Here is a 14,870-nt window from a genome sequence, read left to right as displayed (position 1 = left end):
ACTAAGATCCCACATGCCCTACGGTGTGGCCAAAAAAAAAAAAACTAATTCTGCATGGAGAATTTTTATATGCATATATATAATTTCACAGTCGCTTTCAAAAGCTTGAAGATGACCCAACTCCTTGTTTTTATTTAATGTTTATTTAATATTTTCAACATTCTGATTCTTTAACAAGTTGAAAAGGAAGCTCTACTTTTACTGTAGTCAAATCAGCCAACTTTGTAAGTGCCAGACATGGGCTGTCCCTGAGCCCAGGGATTGAGAAGATGAGACATTAGTCAGAGTCTAATCAGTAGGCAGAAACCACACTGATAATTTGAACAGGGAAAATTCTACATAAAGAATTGTTTTAAAAAAATGAAAATAAAAAAATAAATTTTAAAAAATTAAAAAAAAAAAGAAGAATTGTTAACTAGTCAAAGAGGGCTAACCACTGAAAGAAGTAGGAGAAGACTGAGGGATATGGAAGCAGAAAATGTGGGAAGCGGCTACTACTTCCAGGGCAGACAGAAAGTGATCCAGGAACTAAGAGCTTAAATAAGCCACACCCTCCTCCCCCTCCCCCCCACCCCGCTCCTCAAGACTGAGATTCAGCCCTTTGGAGAGTCGGCTCCCGGCTACCACAGGAACCTGTAGCCTCCTGTGGATAGAACACAGTCCAGAGCTGGTCTGTAGGAGTGACCCTTCAGGCAGCAGAAAAACGTGCCAGAAGACATGGGACCTGCATCGCTGACTCCCTCCCCGTCTTCAGGTCTTTGCTCAGGGAGCTCATTTTCAGAGAGAACCTTTCCTGACCAGCTTGTTTAAACTTGCATCCCCACCTTGACACCATCCCTACCATATCCCCATCCCTGCCTGATGTCCTCGTTGTTTAACGTACTACATCTTAACTTAAGTAGCTTGTTTACTGTCTGTCTCTGCCACGGGAACAGGGATTTTTGTCCAGCTTATTCACTGTTTATGCCACAGCATCAAGAACCATGCCTGGCACATAGTCAGAGCTCAGTGAATTCAGTACTGGCTGAATCATTATTAGGGTTAATCTTTATCATCTAATATAGATCAGAAACTGTTTGCCAGCCTCCTCATCAAGTGCGTGGTCCAGTTGGAATTGATACAGACCATTGACAACATTGTGTTCTACCCTGCAACGAGCAAAAAGGAAGATGCAGAGCACATGGTTGCTGCCCAGGTGAGAGTGGCCTGAAGAAGGGCATCTGACGGGAGGTTGTTCAGATGCAGTGGTGTGCTGGAGCCTGGTGAGACTGGCTTGCAAGAGCCCAGCATGCTCATTCCTCCCAGGCCCACATTCAGTGACAGGGTACTAGTAACTTAAAATTGGCCACGATGGGAGTATTTACACCACTGAAATCACCGAATGCTAAAAATCAGGCATTGTCTCCCCCCACCCTCACCGAGAGCCAGTTTACCAGCATACTACTACTCAGACTCCACCCCCCACCTTGGTGCTTCGAAAAAAATGTGTTATTAATCACAGGGACTATTCCTTATAATTGATATACAGTTTAACCATGAATCACTGGGAGGGAAAATATGTGGATAAAGGTACCAATTTTTCCTTCAGGAAGTGCACTTTTTTGTTTTCTATGTGCAACCTTTTATATATACGGTTTGCTTGGAAACAGAATTTGGTGTCCAAAAGTTGGACAGTAACCTTACACCATGGGTTGCAAACTTAAGTGCTTCAGGGGCTGGGAGATGCTGTGAGTGCGAGCGGAAGGCTGGGTGGAACAATGGGAACCACCGAGCTTGAGGCCCGCCAGAGCCCAGCCACCTCCAGCTCCAGGGGCAAGTTGCTGTCAGGTGGCTCAAGCTGGGATGGTCTTCCAGTTTTTCAAGAGGAGTCAGAAATCAAGATTTTTCTCATATAGGGCATCTCTTGTTTATTAAATACTATAATTATTGATCAACAAAAATACATCTGTTGGCCAGATCCAGCACAAAGGTTGTCCTTATTTGGGTTTTGGTTTTATTTTTTAAGTATACAACTCAGTGGTTTTAGTATATTCACAGAGTTGTGCAAATATCCCCACTGTCTAATTCCAGAATATTTTTTTAACATCTTTATTAGAGTATAATTGCTTTACATTGTTGTGTCAGTTGCTGCTGTATAACAAAATGAATCAGCTGTACGTATACATATATACGTATATCCCCATATCCCCTCCCTCTTGCGTCTCCCTCCCACCCTCCCTATCCCACCCCTCTAGGTGGTCAGAAAGCACTGAGCTGATCTTCCTTTGCTATGCGGCTGATTCCCACTAGCTATCTGTTTTACATTTGGTAGTGTATATATGTCCATGCCACTCTCTCACTTCGTCTCAGCTTACCCTTCCCCCTCCCCATGTCCTCAAGTCCATTCTCTATGTCTGCACCAGAATATTTTTACCACTGCAAAAGGGAACGCCCTAACCATCAGTGTCACTCCCCACTCCCTCCTTGCCCCAGCCCTAGCAACCATTAATCTATTTTCTGTCTCTATGGATTTGTCTGATTCCGGATATTTCATATTACTGGAATCATATAATATGTGAGCTTTTGTGCCTGGCCCCTTAGCATAATGTTTTCCAGGTTCATCCGTATTGTGGCATGTATCAGTACTTCATTTTTATATATGGCTGAATAATATTCCATTGTATGGCTGTACCACATTTTGTTTATCCATTCATCAGTTGATGGACATTTAGGTTGTGTCCATTGTCTGGCTATTATGAATAACGCTGCAGTGAACATTTTTATACAAATTTTAATGTGCATATAAGTTTTTAATTCTCTTGAGTATATACCTAGGAGTGGAATTGCTGGGTCATATGGTAACTCAGTGTTTACCTTTTTTGAGGAATTGCCAGACTGTTTTCCAGAGCAGCTAGACTATTTTACGTTCCCATCAGCAATGTATGAAGGTTCCAATTTCTTCACATCCTCACCAGTGGTGGTTATTGTCTTTTTTTTTTTAATTATTATAACCATCCCAGTGTGTGTGAAGTAATATCTCTTTGTGGTTTTGATTTCCATTTCCCTAATGACTAATGATGTAGAGCATCTTTTGTGCTTGTTGGCCATTTGTATATCTTTGGAGAAATGTCTATTCAAATCCTTTGCCCAGTTTTAAGTTGGGTTCTTTCTATCTTTCTATCATTGAATTGTAAGAGTTGTTTTTTTTTTGTGGTACGCGGGCCTCTCACTCCCGTGGCCTCTCCTGTTGCGGAGCACAGGCTCCGGACGCACAGGCTCAGCGGCCATGGCTCATGGGCCCAGCCGCTCCGCGGCATGTGGGATCCTCCCGGACCGGGGCACGAACCTGTGTCCCCTGCATCGGCAGGCGGACTCTCAACCACTGCGCCACCAGGGAAGCCCAAGAGTTTTTATATATTCTAGTTATTAGTCTCTTATCAGATAGATGTATGATTTGACCTATTTTCTCCCATTTTGTACATTGTCTTTTCAATTTCTTGATGGTGTCCTTTGAAGCACAAAAGTTTTTAATTTTGATAAAGTCCAAGTTACTATTTTTTCTTTAGTTACTTGTACTTTTAAAGTTATTTCTAAGAAAGCATTGCCTAATTCAAGGTCACAAAGATTTAGGCCTACATTTTCTTTTAAGAGTTTCATAATTTTAGCTCTTATTATTTAGGTCTTTGATCCATTTTTGAGTTTATTTATGTATATGATGGGAGGTAGGGGGTCTCCCTTCATTCTTTTGCATGTAGATGTTTAATTATCCCAGCACCATTTGATGTAAAGATGTTTTTTCCCCACTGAATTGTTCTGATAGCCATGTTGGAAATCTCTTGACCATAAATATGAGGATTTATTTCTGGATGCTCAGTACTGTTCCACTGATCTATATGTCTCTCTTTATGCCAGTACCACACTGTCTTGATTACTGTAGTTTTGTAGTAAGTTTTGAAATAGGGAAGTATGAGTCTTCCAACTTTGTGCTTCTTTTTTCAAGACTATTTTGGCTATTCCATGTCATTTACATCTCCATATGAATTTTAGGATCAGCTTGTCAATTCCTGCAAAGATGTCAGTTGGAATTTTGATAAGGATTACATTGAATTTATAGATCAATTTGGGGAGTATTGCAAACTCTGCCCTTTTGTAACCTCTGGCTTCTAGGGAGGGTTGTGGTCTATTCCTAGAGGGCTCAACAAATATAAAATCCTTAATTATGGGGGCTTCCCTGGTGGCGCAGTGGTTGAGAGTCCGCCTGCCGTTGCAGGGGACGCGGGTTCGTGCCCCGGTCCGGGAGGATCCCACATGCCGCGGAGCGGCTGGGCCCGTGAGCCGTGGCCACTGAGCCTGCGCGTCCGGAGCCTGTGCTCCGCAACGGGAGAGGCCACAACAGTGAGAGGCCCGCGTACCGCAAAAAAAAAAAAAAAAAAAAAAATCCTTGATTATATCTAATAATCCCTAATTATTTTAGAGAACATGTTCAATAAAAATTACTAGCATTCCATACCTATTTCTATGGTTTTTCCCTTCACATTTGAAAACACAGTTGTCAATCTTATTAAAGTTCATTAATCACGTGATGAGGCTAAAGGTGCCACTTGGGCTTTGCTTAACAATTTCTTTCTTTCAGTGAGTGTGTTTTGAGACTCACACCTTCTATCACGTGCACTACAGTTTGATTTTCTCATTTTCCAATTTCTTTATAAAATAAAAAGAGGACAGTGCAATCCTGTAGTGAAATAATTGGAGAAGTACACACTCCTGTTCATGCAATGAAGGCAGTACTGACAAATCTGAAACTCTGGCCAGCAAAGCCTGCCGTCATGCAAGAGCTCAGCATATTCTTTCACCAGCCAGTGAGCAGAGTCTAAATGGAAAACATTTCCGGGTATTGAGGAATGAAGTGTACCTTATAGAGAGGAGGACTTCTGGAGAGTTATGATGATCTCTGTCTGATACCACAGTGTCCAAAACCATTCCATCTTCTTTACTTAGCTCTCTTATCCTCCCCTCTCTAGCAAGACACGCTGGATGCAGATATCCATATAGAGACAGAGGACCAGGGCATGTATAAGTGCATGTCTTCCCAGCACCTCTTCAAGCTCTTAGACTGCTTGCAGGAGTCCCATTCATTCTCAAAGGCCTTCAACTCCAATTACGAGCAACGGACTGTCCTATGGCGAGCAGGTAAGGGAGGAAGCACAGCAGATGAGACAGGTGGTCACACTGGTCACTGTCCTAAAACATTAAAGCCTTTGGAAAATTCCTGGCATGGTACACACAGCTGGAATAACTTACCAGATATTTCATGCTTGAGGGAGAGAGAAGGGAGATTTCATCCTAGTACCAGGAATATTGTCTGGCACACGGGAGACTCTCAGTAAGTATTTGATGGAAAAATGAATTGGGAGAGTTTAATTGATCTAGCAAGGGCAAGAAATTTTACATTAGGTTAAGATTGTACAGTTAGGGACTTCCCTGGTGGTCCAGTGGCTAAGCCTCCGCACTCCCAATGCAGGGGGCCCGGGTTCAATCCCTGGTTGGGGAACTAGATCCCACATGCATGCCGCAACTAAGAGTCTGCATGCCACAACTAAGAAGCCTGCATGCCACAACTAAAAGATTCCACATGCCTCAACTAAGACCCGGCGCAGCCTAAATAAATGTATGTAAAATTAAGTATGATGATGTAAAAAGTGTGGTCATCTAGGAGCAACAAAAGCATTCATACATTTTTTTGAGGCTTTTAGGGGTTTTCTCTCCCACCTGTACAAATAAATATGTAAGTCCTGGAAGTGAGTGATATGTGTGTGCGTGTAGACACACATGTATGTGCAGGGGTGGTGGTAGGAGTCTCATTTTGTGAACTGTGTACAAAAGTGATACTTTATATAATTCTTGTATTGTTACCAATTACTTGAATTTTCCACCCAAATGCCTGTTTTAATCCATAATTTTAAAATGTCATTTTTCTCTATATCTTTAAACTATCTAGGTATTTTATGTCTTTGCCTATAATAAGATTTTGCTTAGGGACTTCCCTGGTGGTCCAGTGGTTAGGACTCTGCACTTCTGCTGCAGGGGGCACAGGCTCGATCCCTGGTCAGGGAACTAAGATCCCACATGCTGCATGGCACGGCCAAAAAAAAAAGATTTTGCTTATAAGAGTGGTTTACACATCTCTGTGGCAGATTGGTATTGCTTTGTTTAAGAAAACTGTTCTTCAGGGATGAGATACAGAGGAAAGGATACCTATGGAAGATTGTTCTGGCTGATGTGTGTGGGATGGATTGGCAGAGGGAGAAGAGATGACAGAGACGCACTGAGGAGCTATTTCAGGAGCTGCTGTGCAGTTTTCATCTAGGGCAGTGGTCCTTATTTTCAAATGATAAAATGCTCTAATGGAGGGTCTAATTTGGAAGGCTAGAAAAATAAAATAATTATCATGTTGGTTCTCAAAACAAAAACAAAACGTGTTCTTATATGTGGTTTGTGAAAAAAATCTAGCAAGTCAGAGACATTCTAGAATTCTTAAAAGCTGTTACACTTGAGAAGATGAAATGAATGGCTTCACCAGCCAGTGAGCAGAGTCTAAATGGAGAACAACTCAGGGTGTTGAGCAAAGTGTGTCTTGTGGGGAGGATGAGATGTCAGGGCTGCCTCGTCTGGTATCACAATTGAGCCGTATTAAAAATGTGAGATCTTTCGGTATTTCCTAAAGTAACTCAATTAGTTTCCCACGTGATTTCTCAGCATTACCCTGGAAGTGTGCACTATTTATACGACTATATCTGATCTCCAGGTTTTAAGGGCAAGTCTAAACCCAACCTTCTAAAACAAGAAACCAGCAGCCTGGCCTGTTGTTTGAGGATCCTGTTTCGAATGTATGTCGATGAGAACCGCAGGGATTCCTGGGAAGAAATACAGCAGCGACTTTTAACGTAAGAATGATTTCTGATTAAATTTCTTACCTGTAATACACAGATGCTTCATAACAATACTGTGATTTGAAAAGAGTAGGAGAAAAATACCTATATGCTGACACCCTCACCAACTGTTTTCCTTTTTGTTTTTTCATCCTATCTGGTTCTTCTATTTCACTTTTCTTAATGCCCTGAAGAGGGCAGGGCCTCATTTCTTCCATTCAACGTTGTTTAAAGCACAGAAACCTAGGCAGGGAAAAGTGCTCTGAGCTCAGAGTCATCCAGCCTGGATTGAAGTCCTGACTGGGTCTTCTTTAGAGCACTGTCAGCTCTAACATCCCACCATTCCTTCTTCCCCAGAGGAACATATTAGAATCGTGTGGGTACCAGGATGTACTTACTTTGTGTGGAAATGCAGCAGTGGGCCGGCAGTGGATGGCATTGAGAGAGCCCCCTGCAAAGAACTAGATCTTTGCCACCCAGTGTCTTGGGCAACTGTGAGCAAGATGCTGTGTCTAAGCCCCCTTTCGCTCCTTTAAGATTTGAAAACATTAACATGCAGTGCTGGCAAACACGAGATAAAGACACTCACTCTCCAGTTTCTGGAAATCAGCGGGCATTATATATATATCAAGAGCCTTAAAGGGTTCAGTCTCTTTCTTTGACTCAGTAATCCACTGTTAGGGAATCAGCATTCCCACACAGAACATTCATTGCAGACTTACTTATAAAGAGAAAACACTTAAAGCAGCTCAGCTGTGGAATGGATAACTACATTGTGGTATATCCTACGATAGAATATTATGCAGCCTTTAAAAATGAAGTTTTGGGGGCTTCCCTGGTGGCGCAGTGGTTGGGAGTTCGCCTGCCGATGTAGGGGACGAGGGTTCGTGCCCCGGTCCGGGAAGATCCCACATGCCGCGGAGCGGCTGGGCCCGTGAGCCATGGCCGCTGAGCCTGCGCGTCCGGAGCCTGTGCTCCGCAACGGGAGAGGCTGCAGCGGTGAGAGGCCCGCGTACCAACCAAAAAAAAAAAAAAAAAAAAAAAAATGAAGTTTTGGGGAGTTTCCTGGTGGCCTAGTGGTTAGGATTCTGGGCTTTCACTGCCGTGGCCCAGGTTCAATCCCTGGTCAAGGAACTGAGATCCCACAAGCTGCACAGCGTGGCCCCCAAAAAATAAAACTTTTTTTAAAATGAAGTTTTTTAAAAATAATTTTCCTTGATGTGGGAACATTCTCATAATACAAGTTTCACCACAAAAAAGCAGGATGTGAAACCATATATACTTGTGGTTTTTCAGTAATGTTTTTTAAAAATCACAGACAAAAAAACTGGAATATTTCCTATTCCAGAATATTGTTATATGTCTCTTAGGATGATGGAATTATGGGAATTTTTTTCTCTTCTATAATTTTTTGCACTTTTCAGTCGTCTTGCAATGAGAATATATGACAAGTCATAAACAGAAAAATGAATTAATTAAAGAGGACATCAGCAGCTCATTTCAATTTACATCAAGCCCAAAAGAGAACTACCTACATAGTCTCATAAAGTTTCTCTAAAGGAGATACATAAATGTTTTTAGCACAACATGTTTTAAAAATAGCCGTTGTGTGCGACGTGGGAAAAGAAAGACAGTTCGTGGTTAACTGTGGGTAACAGGCTCTTGTGCTGATTGTGCTGCAAACCCTGATTGAGCCACGTGCCAGGCCTGCACTGGACTAACGTTTAATGTACTTGCTTCATTTCATCTTCACCGCAGCCCCTTGAGTTTGGTACAGTTATTTATTCCCATTTTACAGCTGAGCAAACTGAGGCTCAGGGATTTGTTCAAGATGGCACAGCCAGAGCAGGTGTTCACTAAATACTCATTGCAAGAATAAAGAGTGCTTGGGACTTCCCTGACGGTCCAGTGGTTAAGACTCCATGCTTCCAGCATGTGCAATCCTGTAGTGAAATAATTGCTGGTTGGGGAACTAAGATCCCACATGCTGCACAGCGCAGCCAAAAGATTTTTTAAAAATAAATGAATAATAAAAGAATAAAGAGTTCTTCACTCCAGTGAAATGTGAGATGTTCCTCTTTTATTTGACATCGCCCCCCGCAACCCCCCTCTGATTCTTCTAGTGTGTGCAGCGAGGCGCTGGCCTATTTCATCACGGTGAACTCTGAAAGCCATCGGGAGGCGTGGACAAGTCTCCTGTTGTTACTTCTAACAAAAACCCTCAAAATAAACGATGAAAAGGTATAAACAAGTAATGTCTCCACAGGGATTTGGGTTGGCTTTTCATTGAGACTTTGAAGTAACTACTTTCCTCATTCTTCCAAGGATGGTTACATAACTAGCACCATTCTAGATGCATCAGAGAGAAGTTAATTAATTACAAACAATGGGCGCCTGGGGTTATTGGGGCTTTTTCTCTCAAAGAGCCTCAGTGGAGAAAGGCTGAAGTTGAAGCCAGGCAGGTTGCTGTTAAACAGCTACCGTAATTTTCAGTGTGGCTTTGTTGGAAGGGAGGGTTGAGATTGTGAAACACTGGTTTAGAACTGGAAACTTGATTTACTAAAATGAAAGTTGACTTTGGTAGCAAGGTTGTCCCCAAATAGTTTGTGTTAGGAGTTAAATATAATTAAAAGAAGTTCTAATTTACAAACTTTTTGCACTTATTTTCTAATAACCAGAAAAAGCACCAATATTATTTGCAAGAAGTTCCAGGGTGAGATGAATACTTTTGAAAAACTAGTGCCAAAAAATAGTTCCATGTCTAATTTTCTCTCTCTGTTTCTCCCACCTCAAGTTTAAAGCACATGCTTCAATGTACTACCCCTACTTGTGTGAAATTATGCAGTTTGACCTGATTCCTGAGCTCCGAGCAGTTCTGCGGAAGTTCTTCCTAAGGATAGGTGTTGTGTATAAGATATGGATTCCAGAAGAGCCATCCCAGGTACCAGGGACCCCATCACCAGTATGGTAGCCCTGGCCCCTCCGGGCCACTGCTGCAGCTCTGCAGCACTATCACCTCGCCGCCTCTGCCTGGCACATCTCGGGAAGGGTCAGACCGTAGAAAGTCGGCATCCTGGAGCTCAGCGTGGCCTGGATAAAGATGGTTCCATCAGAGTCCCCAACTGAGGCATTGTGGTGTTTCCCTAAACGGTTGCGCACCCAGTTAACACAGTAGGTGGGGAGTCTGTCTCATCTCTGTCATTCCACTTTACCAGTTGAACTGCCTGTCACATCTGTCATTGCACTTGCCGTCATTCTCAAGCAAAGTCCCACGATTGGCTGTAGATGTTCTGTCAGAGGAAGTCGCTCTCCTTGAAGATACTGAGCATAGCTGTATAGGTTCGTGATTATTAGAGAGTATGTTAATAAAATTTCTTGTAACGGCTAAGTGCCACCTAAAATATGCTGGGATCTTTTGTTGTTTGAGTGTGCTAGAGAAGTTTGAGTGTTTTTGTCAGTTGTGAGTCAACTGTAGTTATATTAGTTTGGGGAAAGGTAGGGGGAAAAGGGTTGGGTTTTTTGGTTTTTTCTGTTTCGTTTGTTAACGTCTGGGTGATTTTTAAAGCATTTGACAAAAAAGATATTACTGAGGATTTGATTGAAGGCAGAGTTTAGTAATTAAGTTAGAATTAAGAGCTTGCAAGTTTTAAAAAACAAATGTAGTGCCTCCTGGCTCTCCCTGTTTTAGTAACTGGGGGAGAAAAAGTCTATAGGAAAAAGTCAACAATTGAATGAAGATGATTAGTCTTCAATGAAGTAAGTATTTGTGGAGGGGTATTAAAATTTCCAGAATACATTGTCCATCTAATATATGAAGCAGTAACAAAGTGAAGTAGTAATTTAAGAGAATTAATTTATATCTGAGTAACCCTTTCCTTTGTACCTCGGGATAGTGAGTGTACCAGTGGCTAGTGTCCCTGCTTGGGCACAGTCCCCACACAAGGTCCCTCCAGAGAGAGCGGCTGGGGGCTCTGCGTGAGAAGGATGGCTCCTGTGAGCCTCCCCCAGCCACGTGTCATGGGTTGAACCCGAGCAGACCTGTGCTGTTGTGGGCCAGCACAGCTGACCGTGACCTTGGCAGGAGATGGCCTGTGTTCAGTGCTTCCATTAATTTGAACCAAGGAGCTGAATTCTTTGGAAGGGTTAGATTCTGGGGTCCCTATCACGTTAATGACGGTGCAATACTCTCAGCTGCAGGAGAACTGAATTCTGGTGCAGCTTGTGTAAAAGCTGGCGGTCTAGGAATACAGCCCGAGGCCTGCAAGCAGTAGATTTGGGAGCTGAATTTTATTCTGAGTCAGTGAGAAAGAACACAGGCTTCATCTCTGCCCTCTCATCCCCTGCTCACCGAGAGCAGCACTCAGCGTTAGAAGCGTTGCAGAGTTATTAACGCGTGGAGACTGCTCCCTACGCCCTGTAGTCCTGTAAATTGGGTTGTATTGATGTCAACTCTGGTGCCTTAGAAGTTAGTAAGTTGGGAACCTATCTAAACAATCGGATAGTTTTTCTTTAGAGAGAAGGATTTCTGGTGCTTTTGTTTACTAAGAGACCGATTTCTTACATTTTTTGTGTTCTAACGGCCTTGAGCAATGTTTGGTTTTGGCCAGCTGTAGTACTCTGTCTACTTTCTTCTTTCCTCAAAAGTGTTTTAATTTCTCTACCAAAGAAAAAAAAGAGCAGGTTTAGGTTTTTACATTATTTACATACATGAGAGAAGAGGGGCTACGGAATTTAGCAGGAAAGGACCTGCTAAATATTTTACTGTGAATGGAAAAGGTTAGCACGTTTGACATCCTGGTCCTGGAATCCGTTACATCTTTACCCTGAAGCATGGACCCCACACGCTGAGACGTCCTCGCTGGTACTGTGGTGGTCACAGCCTCCGCAAGTCAGCCGTCTCCATTGACATTTGCACTAAAGGTATAAATGTGGAGCATGCGGGTTTGTTCATACTTACATTTTCTGTCCAGCTGCGTCCCTAGGTGGAGATTTTTCCTTTCCTTTTGAGGTTCTCATGTGACGTTTTCTTCACCGAATGTGACTGCAAGACTTCGCCCGTGTGTCCCTGCTTCTCCTTCATTTTTGCCCCCTCTCGCAGAGTAGGAAATACGTAAGCACGTTTTGTCACTTCCCGAAACATTCAGGTTTGAATTTCTTTTCAGCTGTGTTTTTTAAAAGATTCTATATTCTGAATAAGGCATTTGAATTGTACCAGCATAGACCTTTTAGAGACTGGATGTAAAACCATTTAGGGTGATTTTTCTTGTCGGTACAGAGGAAATCCCTTACTTCAGTAGTAAGTCATTCAACCTAAGTTCTCTTTTGTGATGAATCTATTCTAGCTCACGGTGAACATGGCTTGTGCCACTCACACACCAGTGAAAGGGGTGTGGTGACCCTGCAGCACTGGGCCAGGGGCCATTCATTCACAGGGTTATGGAGAAGAGCGACACATTTCCAAGGCCTTATTTCTTTCTCAGCATGCTTTAAGTGTTGATTTTTTGTGCTGAGTCTCTGGAGAAGTTTTTGTTTGTTACAGCACTGCTGCTTTGAGCAGTTTTGTTTTTCTTTGTTGCCCTTTAGGGAGATCACCAGCTTTGGCATCTTAACAACAAACGGTGGATGGGAAATTTTATTTCTAATATGCATCTTTACACCTCAAATACACCTTTTCCCTGTTACTCCTCACATACAAGCAAAGAACACACATAGTGGAAATTGTATAATAACATCTGGAAACAACATTTTCCTCTGAGAGGTGACTTTTGTACAAAATGCAAAAAAAAAGAAAAACCCCTAAACTTTCTCGTCATTCTTTTGTGATTATGGCTATACATTTAGTAGTCTTTATAGTTATTAAAGGAACCTGCTGACAAATGCAGTATGGCCATCTCATTCAGACGTTTGTTGTTATGATGCAAATGGGTATTGGTTTAAATAGAAGCTGGATCCTTAATACTGCATTTTCTGAATTCTGTTTTAGTATTTGTGTTAAAGTAGATATAGCTTGAACTCATATGAAATCTTGGAGTTTTGCTATTGGCAGCTTTGTAGTTTGGGAAACAAAGAAACCAAAGCTGAATATTTAAAAGAATGACTATATATGGAAATCCTTGCTCTCAAAAAAAGACACTCATCGAAAGTGTAGTTTTTCTCAGTGTTCTAATTTTTAAAAAATTTTATCTGCATATTTGCATCAAATATTTCTTTATGTGCAAATGTATGTTTTACCTCCTTAAAAATGCCTAAAAGTTAGTTAATAGCTTCTTTTGTTTAATCTATACACGATGATTAAGTGCATTTAATATTGGTAATTTAATGAAAAGCATTCCTTGCCCAATGGATGTATACATTTTTGAAAGAATAAGCAGAATTATATAATACGAAATGCTATGTAAAGTTTTCTATGTAAAAATATTATGTATAATACTGTTAAAATAAATATCCCATGCTTTAATCAGGTGGTAAATCAATAAAGTTTTAAAAAGTAAAGCTGCTTTTAATGTAGTAATTAATGTATATCAAGCCATTATTTATATCAAACTTAATAATGTATATCAAGTTTTGGGTTAGTTTGTTCTTGTGGCAGGTATTGGTGGTCAAATTTGGTCTTTATGTTTAACTATTATAATTATTAATGGGAGAATATTAATTGTGGGTTTTAATTTTTTTAAGTAAAATTCCCTTCATTCACTGTCCTCCCCCCTGTGAAAGGGAAGAATATCCAGTTATGAGGTCATGAGAAGATTCTTATTTATCTCATTAATTAGTTTGACCAGTGGGTTAGTTCCCAAGAAAGACAGACATCTCCTCCTGCTGGCACTGAAGGCGAGATCGCAGAGGAAGACTCACAGGTAAGCCAAGTGGGCACTGAGCCGGACACGATTCTGAGGTTCACACGGGGAGCTGGCCTAGGAAGACAGTGAGCTCTAACCTTGCCTTTCCTGCCTCCAGGTGCAGAATCCACTCCTTCTGAAATATGTAAAGTTGTAAATCATGATTATATTTAAAATAATCCACTGCTGGGAATTCCCTGGCGATCCAGTGTTTAGGACTCCACACTTCCACTGCAGGGGGCATGCATTCGATCCCTAGTAGGGGAACTAAGATCCCACGTGCCACGCGGCACGGCCAGAAAAAAAAAAAAATCCACTGGTGAAATTGACTAATACATGGTTGTCTTTATTAATTCACTGGTATAAAACATCTCTCTCTGGTGCCACATTTCAGGTGCTTCCAGGGAAGAACAAAGGGACAGTGCTTTCTTTTGGAAAAGTTTTCTGAAGTGTCTTTATCTCTTCAGAGCAGATAGTGCCTGAGTTTTATCTAGAGCAGTGGTTTTCAACCTGCTGTCAACCAGTGGTTTTCAGTTCTGCCCCCAGGGAACACGGGGGACACTTGGCAAGGTCTGAAGACATGTTTGGTTGTCACAACGGGGTGGGAGTGGCTGTGCTACTGGCATCTAGTGAGTAGAGGCTAACAAACAGCCCGACCCCCTGCCCCACAAGGAATAACCCAGCCCCAATGTCAGTAGTGCCAAGGTTGAAACACCCTGAACTAAAGTGACTTCTTTCTTCTGAGTAACAGGGCTCCTTCAGCATGTGTTACAGGACCTAAAAGTCCCTTTGTGGCAGATACTTTCAGCTTTCTTTGGCCTTCCTGTTAAAAAAAAAAGTCTCTTCTGCTCGCCCCTACGGAGGGCATGCTGAGGTCACTGGTTAGGGAAGGGCCAGCTCCACCTTACTTCAAGTGCTACTTATTTAAGCCTTTTTTAAAATTAATTTTTATTGGAGTATAGTTGCTTTACAATGTTCTGTTAGTTTCTACCGTACAGCAAAGTGAATCGGTCATACGTACACATATATCCACTCTTTTTTAGATTTCCTTCCCATTTAGGTTACCACAGAGCATTGCGTAGAGTTCCCTGTGCTATACAGTAGGTTCTCATTAGTTATCTGTTTT

The 14,870-nt window shown here is 41.9% G+C and overlaps 1 protein-coding gene across 2 annotated transcripts in view; it reads left to right on the top strand.

The window, feature by feature from the left end:
* ARFGEF2 (ARF guanine nucleotide exchange factor 2) overlaps positions 1-13,346 on the top strand; it is a 99,352-nt gene extending 86,006 nt beyond the window's left edge. Inside the window, exons 35-39 of one of the 2 annotated variants that reach the window (XM_079944288.1) lie at positions 1,065-1,195; positions 5,001-5,169; positions 6,785-6,923; positions 9,032-9,149; positions 9,703-13,346. In XM_079944288.1, coding sequence (XP_079800414.1) covers positions 1,065-1,195; positions 5,001-5,169; positions 6,785-6,923; positions 9,032-9,149; positions 9,703-9,879 — 734 coding nt within the window. In that variant the 3' untranslated portion in view covers positions 9,880-13,346. The remainder of the gene's footprint in view (positions 1-1,064; positions 1,196-5,000; positions 5,170-6,784; positions 6,924-9,031; positions 9,150-9,702) is intronic. The other variant, XM_079944289.1, reaches the window with a different exon arrangement.
* Positions 13,347-14,870: the final 1,524 nt, after the last annotated feature.

The sequence above is a fragment of the Stenella coeruleoalba genome (genome assembly GCF_951394435.1).
Source record: "Stenella coeruleoalba genome assembly, chromosome: 15".
Classification (NCBI taxonomy): domain Eukaryota; kingdom Metazoa; phylum Chordata; class Mammalia; order Artiodactyla; family Delphinidae; genus Stenella; species Stenella coeruleoalba.
This window is presented reverse-complemented; position numbering and strand designations above follow the sequence as displayed.